The 8021-nt window shown below is 18.0% G+C and overlaps 3 protein-coding genes across 3 annotated transcripts, besides 8 other annotated features; all 3 read right to left on the bottom strand. All coding sequences in view use genetic code 6, as the record gives it.

Moving 5' to 3' along the window:
* Window positions 1–109: 109 nt before the first annotated feature.
* Window positions 110–189: a microsatellite.
* Window positions 117–288: a microsatellite.
* Window positions 238–279: a microsatellite.
* A 334-nt stretch (window positions 289–622) lies between the features above and the next one.
* Window positions 623–660: a microsatellite.
* Window positions 661–1409: 749 nt separating this feature from the next.
* IMG5_095220 (hypothetical protein) lies at window positions 1410–2248 on the bottom strand (the record flags this gene model as incomplete). The annotated part of the gene is made up of 2 exons (XM_004035564.1): window positions 1410–1825; window positions 1930–2248. 2 exons carry the CDS (start codon window positions 2246–2248, stop codon window positions 1410–1412), a joined length of 735 nt encoding a protein of 244 aa, XP_004035612.1.
* Window positions 2249–2250: 2 nt separating this feature from the next.
* Window positions 2251–2303: a microsatellite.
* Window positions 2304–2467: 164 nt separating this feature from the next.
* Window positions 2468–3267, bottom strand: IMG5_095210 (hypothetical protein; the record flags this gene model as incomplete). Its single annotated transcript, XM_004035563.1, has 4 exons — window positions 2468–2617; window positions 2655–2735; window positions 3003–3050; window positions 3103–3267. 4 exons carry the CDS (start codon window positions 3265–3267, stop codon window positions 2468–2470), a joined length of 444 nt encoding a protein of 147 aa, XP_004035611.1.
* Window positions 2968–3000: a microsatellite.
* Window positions 2974–3000: a microsatellite.
* A 1723-nt stretch (window positions 3268–4990) lies between the features above and the next one.
* Window positions 4991–5887, bottom strand: IMG5_095200 (WD40 repeat protein; the record flags this gene model as incomplete). Its single annotated transcript, XM_004035562.1, has 1 exon — window positions 4991–5887. A coding segment is annotated over one exon (897 nt), but the record flags the coding sequence as incomplete, so codon positions are not given.
* Window positions 5888–7971: 2084 nt separating this feature from the next.
* Window positions 7972–8021: a microsatellite.

Raw genomic sequence — 8021 nt, 5'->3', positions numbered from 1 at the left:
TTTTTATAAAAAAAATATACTTCTTAAAAAAATTTAATGTATTATTAATTTAAATATTTTAATTTTGTATTGATTAAATAAAATAAAATATAACTTTTTCAATTTATAATATTTTATTATTATTTTTATTATTATTATTATTATTATTATTATTATTATTTTTATTTTACTATTATTATTTATTTTATTTATAATCAATTTATTTTTATATATATTAATAATTAATTTTTTTTTTTTATTATTTTTAAATACTTTTTAAATTATTTTTATCTAATTTTTTGTATTTTTTTTCTATAGATTTTATTAATTTATTTTATTAATATAATAATTTTTTTTGTGTATTTTCATTATTATAATTTAATTTAATTTAATTTTTTTATATAATATCTTTTTTAAATTTTATTTATTAATTTTATCATTTTTTTTGAATTATATATTATATATAGTTATATAAAATTTTCAAATTTTAATGTATATAAATTTTTACAATAATTTTTTTTTTTAATTTTTTTTAAAAAAATATATTATTACATTGAATGTACAATTTATATTTATATTTATTTATTTATTTTTAATAAACCATATTGAAAATATATTAAATACAATATTATAAAATATTATTATATTTTATTTTCACAATATTTTATTTTAAAAATATTTCTTATATAAATTAAATTTTCTTATTTTATTTTAATAGTTTTTATATTAATAGATATAATTGTTATTAATTAATTAACATTCTTTAAAATTTAAAATTATAATTTATATGAACAATCGCATTATATTTTACAATTATTTACATATGTTTTATATGATTTCTTCGCAATATCTTAGCTAATACATTTATTTCATATATTTTGAAATCATTTTTATTTTTTATTTTAAGATAATATTTTCAATATTTATTCTGTAATTTTGAAAATTCTATAAAATTTTTTAGATAAAAAATAATGTTTTTTTACATTTAAAATTTATGTTTAATAGATTTTTTATTTTCTAAAATTATTATGCACATTTTCAAAATTTAATAATATTATTTATTAATTAAAAAAATTAATTTCGTAATTTACTTTTTATAATATTATAGCTTTATTTCGTAACTTATTTAGATTATAATTCTTTAAATTTTTTGTTAAGATTATATATTTTTATATATTTTAATATAAAATTAAATGTTTTAAATAATTATTAAAAATAAAATATTAAATTATAAATAATAAAAACTAAATTGAAATGGAATATATAATTTAATAATTTATATCTAAAACAATAAATTTTTTCTAATTTTTTTGTCAAAAAATAAAATTATATAATTTAACATAAAGAAAAAATAAAAATTAATTATTTTATAACTAATAACTTTCAAAAAAATAAAATATTTTTAATATAAAAAGGGAAAATTAACAAAATCAACCTTTAACATCACCAGTTAATGGCCTAAAAGCCAAACCAATTACATAAGAAGCTCCTGCCGCAATAATCCCTATTAAAAGTACTTCTAACCCACTAATCCACCATTTCATATGAGTAAACATAGATTTAGCATATCCCAATAAGAATAAGAAAAGACCAGTAACTGCAGTTGAAATATAAAAAATATTCGGATTATTTCCATCTATTCCTGCAATTTCTGCTACAATAAAAGGAATAATAGGTACTAAACCAAAAAGCGCAAATGAAAAAAAAGTCACAATAGCATTTTTGATTGGATTTTCGTCGTCTGAAGGGAGCATTCCTAGTTCTTCTACCATCATGGCATCTACCCAAACTTTTTTATTTTTGGATAAAATATCGATTATCGTTTTTGAGTCTTCAGCACTTAATCCTTTTTTTCATAAAGTTCTAACATTTCCTATTTTTCGCCTTCTGGGTTATTATCTACTTCCCATTCTTCCCTCATTCGCTCTTTCCTTTGAAATTACATTTCACTTTTGGTTGATAAATAGTCACCTAAAGCCATACTTAAACCATCGCCTATTAAATTTGCTATTCCTAATGCTAATACTACTACATTTGCTAAACTTGCGCCTGCAACGCCCATTACAACTGAATATGTGGTAATCATGCCATCTAAACCACCATATACTGCACTTTTTATATATGTTCCAGATTGATTGTGGTCTTCTATTTATTATGTTAGAGGACGCTCCTCGTTTTCTATCGTATTGTTTCGGTGAGCGATTTTCATTTGTTCAACGTTTCCCATTTCATATGCACGCCTGGCTTAGTCTAAATTCCTTGTGAGCATTTTTTGTTTTTTTTTTTTATATTTTTATTTGTTTGTTTTTTTTTAGATTGTTTATAAAAAATTCGATTAATATATTGGTAAAATCTTAATTTTTTATTTTTTTCTTCTTTATATTAATTATCATTAATTTAATATTTTAAAATATCTATTTATAAAAATAAATTTAAAATTTATTCTTTATATATATATAATATATATTTTTATATTATTTTAATTTCATCAATTTTAAGGAATAACTGCAATACATTCGATTTCTACTTTAGCTTTTTTTGGAAGGCCTTCTACTGCAATACATGCACGAGCAGGTTTATTTTCAAAATTGAAATATTTTGCATATACTTAATTGAATAATAAGAAATTATCCATATTCTATTTAAAGATATATAATAATTATTTTTAATTTTACATCTAAAAAAACATTGCATTTGATAACATGGTCTAAGTCTGAACCAGCTTCAGTTAAAATACTTTGTATATTTTTTAGAACCTTTTTTTTAGAAAAATAATTAAATGGAATTTATATTAAGAATTTTTCGAAATAAAATTATATTGAATTTTATGTTTATTTAAAATTAAATTAAAAAAAAAAAAATTATTTTAAAATTAATAAATATTTTTATTAAATATATTTATATATGCTTAAAAATTAATAGATTAAATGATATAAAATAATAATTAATATTATTTATTTATACTTATAATTGTATATTTATATATTAATTTTATTTTATTTTATTTGTTTTATTTTATTTACTTATTCTGTTTATAGCTATACATCATCATTATGAAGGAATTCACTTGTCTTTATAAATATATTATTTTTCTGAAATTAATATAAAATTTTAATAAATTACTTCTGGATTAATAGATAATTAACCCGAAACATATAATAATTAAGCACTGGATAATATAACTTTTCCTTATGAATAAGGTCCTATCGCTTTTGGTGCTTTATCAGTATTGATCGTTTAAATCAATTCATTTGGTTTAATTTTTTTAACAGTTTTATCTTCTTACATGTCTTTATTTTATTATATATATAATTTTACAAAAAATAAATTCTTGAAACAAAAATTAATTATCAAAAAAATAAAAATAAAATAAAAGCTAAATAATATCTATAAATCAATTCTAATCTTTAATTCAAATTTTATCTTTTTAAATTTATTTCTCAACTAATTTTTAATCTAAAGTGTTTAATTATTTTTCGTCTTCATCTTAGAAATCATTTCTATTATTATATTATAGACAATAATCATCACTTAATTCAAGTTTTCCTAATTAGAATTCCTTTATAATTTTTTTATTATTCGTTCCAATCTTATTTAAAAGTAATAGATCCAGCTCTTTTTAAATGTGTTTTTTCGTTTGTAATCATAAATATAATATTTTTCTAATTTTCAATTTTCTAAATTAAATATATTTATTTAATTTAAATTTTTCCATTTTTAAACTCAAAAGTTTCTAATTCATCTAAAAATTCTAATAATAGGGTTTTTAATTTTTCTATATCGTTAATTTTTAAAATTTCGCAGACTTTTCCAATAATTTGAGCACTTTTAACCGTAAAATAATTATTGTTTATTTTTTTATTTTATTCTATATCAAAAAAAGAAAAAGATGATGCATTTTTAAATATTTTCTTGACAAAATGACTTTATTTTTATATTTTTATTATTATTATTATTAGGAGATACTGAAAACATAATGCAATATATTTCCTTGAATCAAATGAGGAATTTTATATGTTATTGATTCACTCTTTATATTTTCGATAAAATATTTTTTGGATTTGAAAATTTCCGAAATCAAATTAAATATTTATATTTGCCTGAAAAAAACATTAATTATGTCTAAAAAAATGAAGTATTTATAAATATTACTTTTTAGAATGGTCATTTTTAATTATTTCTTTATTTTTTTTATAAAAACTCAATCAAAAATAAAATAGGATATTGTTTATTTTTCTCATTTCTTTTTTTTTTCATGTAAAATCATGATTTTTTTCATAGTCAAATGTATTTATACTAAAATAATTATTTTTAATTTAATTATTAGTTTATTCTTTATAATTATATTCGGATAATCATATTTTCAATTTGAAAATAAAAATACATGTCTTTATTCTCTTTTTTCCTATTAAATAAATAAATAGATAAAGTATTTCTCTATTATGTATTTGTAGAGGAAAAAATATTTATATTTCTAATAATTTCTTTCATTTTTTCTTTATTTTCTTAAGAATCTCTTAATAAACACGCATCTTATTTTTGAATTCCTGGAAAATTTTATTATGCTTACCCAGACATCTTTATTTAGTATTTATAGTATATACCTTAGACTTTCGCGAACTAAACGTATTTTGCTTTTTCTTCGCTCATACTTGCGCTATTATCTCTATTATATATAAAAGATCTATTGGGGTTCTCTAACTTATATTTTTATGATCATTTAGGTATTTATTTATAATAAAACAGGATATAAATTATTTTTAATCTCCATATATTTTTAGATAATTAGATCTGAATCTATATGATCTTCTTCATTTAAAAATTATTTCTTTATTAATGTTAGTCTGAGTTTTTATAGTTTATATAATTAAGTTTAATAAAAAGTTTATTTAATTTTTTATTTTTTTATATGATAAATAAAATTTAGAATTTTTATAGTTTTTTTCAATTAAAAAAAAATACTAAATAAATTCAAATAAAATAAAAAAATTATATCAAAAAATGCATAAATTCAATAAATTTAACAAGCAGTACATTTTCCATTTTTCGGTGTGGAAAGTACAATCTAATTACCTTCTGTATGAATAATCCCTTACCCATTAAAAGATTTCAAATCAGCAGATAGCTCTTCAAGAGTAGCCTATTATTTCATCATCCAAACTTTAACCATTTTATCAGAACCGCCTGAGACTATACTTTTTCCATCGTTCATATAAATTATAGACAAAACGAAATTTTCATTCTCTTTAATAGAAATAATTTACTCCCTTCTTTCCAAATCCCAGAGAATAATTTATCCATCCCATCCTCCTGAGGCAAAAATAGACCCCGAATTTAAAAGCAAAAGACAAGAAATTGCCCCATGATGTCCGCTAAGTTTATTCAAATGTTCCCCAGTTTCTAAATTGAGAATATTTATATAAGAATCATCACCTCCAGAAATTAATTTTTGCTAATCCTTCATATAAACCAATGCCTTTACGGCTCCATTATGTAAAGGTTGTAAATTTAAGCATTTGTTTTCAGTATAATTATATATACCAATTACTCCTTTAGCTGTCCCACAAGCAAGAGTATCCCCATTTAATTTTTCTAAGCTCAAAATAGTATCCGAGCATTCATTTAATTACCTAATTACTTTTTTTTAAGATATAGATACTATATATATTATCTTCTCCCCTCCTCCTGATGCGAATAGATCTTCGTCTAATTTCAATAAAGCTCTTACTGGTTTATCATGATGATAAAAAGCTTAAATTTAACTCCCTTTTTCCCAATCCCAAAGCCTTATTGTTTTATCGTTTCCACCACTTAATAATTTGCATTCTTCTAAATGAATTAATGCATTTATAGGCCCTATATGACCTTCAATACAAACTAATTCGGAATCTGTTTATATATCAAAAACCTTTTTTAAAAAGTTTTTTTTTTTTTAATAAAAATTTTTACACGAATTGTAGAATCAGAAGAACATGTAGCAAATATCTTATTACTATCTAAATATAAAACTTTATTAATCCAATCTTTGTGTTCGTAAAATTTATTTGAAATAGATAAGGCTTAAATACATTACTATTCGAAAGGAATATTAGTTGCTTATTTCAATTAAAGTAAAGGATTTTATTCAATTATTTATAATATTTATTTATATTAATTGTGAAAGTTTTCTTATTTTATTAATATTTTGTCTTTTTCTTAATCTAATTTGGATTAAATTTCTTTTATTTCATTTTCTATATTTGATATTATTGTTTTTTGAAAATTCTGATATTATTTTAATTATTAATCGAAAGGGTCTTAGTTAAAAAGTCGAATTTTCGTGAGCTTTTTTTATTCTGTATATAATATGTTCTATAATTAATGGTAGAATTTGCGGATTTCTGCTTTATATTACTTTAACTTTTCGTCTAAATATACTTAAATTTTTCCTTAAAGATCGAATATTAAATTTTCAATATGATCTGTTATATTTATTTGTTCTTGTTTTATTAACTTTATTTAATTATTTAGTTTATCCTTTAACTTTTCATAAGCTTTTTACATTAAAATTATATTATTTTTCTCATCATATACTTCAGAATATTTAAGTATATATTCTTAATGCATTTTTGAATGGTTTTTTATGCATTCAATACATAATTTTGAGTTATTACAAGGTTAATGTACACATATATGTGTAATATTTTATTTATGGATTTAACAATACATGTTGTTTATATTTTAATTTAATTTCTTCTTTTTTTTTTTTAATAATTATTATACTTTTTTAATTTTTTTTTCAAAGTTTATTTATTTGTTAAAAATATAGTTGTTGCTTTTATTAACAAAATAAATTATTTTGTTTATTTATTTATAAATTATTATTTTTTTGTAATAAAAAAGAAAATATATATATTCAATAAAATAGAACCTAAAGTTAAATTTTATTAAGATCTAGAAAAATTATAAAGAATTTTTTTTTTCAAATTTGAATAAAAATTTATAATAATAGGCTAAATAATAATTAGAAAACATCTATTAATATACATAATAAATAAAAGAAAATAATAAACTAATATCTACCCCAAAGTAAAATATATAAAAAATAAAAATAAATACTTAATAACCAAGAAATAGAAAATACTTTCTAAAACTAAACAAAACAACTAGTATGCATTCCAAATATATAATATCATCCATAAATAATTTATTCATTTTATAAATATAACCATAATTTAAGACATTTAGAAATAATTAGTCCTCTTAAAAAGCTAATTTTAAAACTTTCAAATAAAATAAAATACCTAAATTATGTAAATTTATAACAAAAAAACTTTTTTAACTAAAAGATAGAAATTTTAATATTATAGGAGATAATTCTTTTATTATTATTGGTCACTCAAAAAAAAATTAGGAAAAATAAGAAAAATTAAAATTTAATAAGACCAAAAAAACTTTATTTAAAAAAAATAAACATAGTCTAAAATTAAATTACTTCTTAAAAAAAAAAATAGTTTATACATATTTCAGTAATTTTAAACAGTTAATATATATGTATATAAATTTATTTTATCGAATTTTATATTGATAGTTTTTTCATACTGTAATATTTAATAATACTTAATAAATACATTTTAATATAATAATATGCAAATTTATAAGAATTATAGCATTTTTTAAACATTTATTCATCAAATAAAACATATTATATTGTGATTTTATGAAAAAGATTAATAATATGAGATTAAAATATACATAAATAAATTTTATTAGAATTAATGTTGATTTAATGCTTTTTTTATTGAAAATAAATATTACATTTAAAACATTTTTATTTTTTCAGTATTTTTTATTTATTAACAAATTCAAAAAAAAAAAAATTAGTTAAAATTACTATGTAAATATAAAATATAATTCTAGTTAAATAGTTTTTAGTAATTAAAAACAATGAATATACACAGGTAAATATTCTTATAAACTAAATAAACCCCAATTAAATAAATGATAGTTTATTATATATATATATATATGTATATATTTATATATATAAATAAATATATATA

The sequence above is a fragment of the Ichthyophthirius multifiliis genome, assembly GCF_000220395.1.
Source record: "Ichthyophthirius multifiliis unplaced genomic scaffold scaff_1120509250776, whole genome shotgun sequence".
Taxonomy (NCBI): domain Eukaryota; phylum Ciliophora; class Oligohymenophorea; order Hymenostomatida; genus Ichthyophthirius; species Ichthyophthirius multifiliis.
Note: the sequence above shows the minus strand (reverse complement) of the source record. Positions and strands in the feature narration are given on the sequence as shown.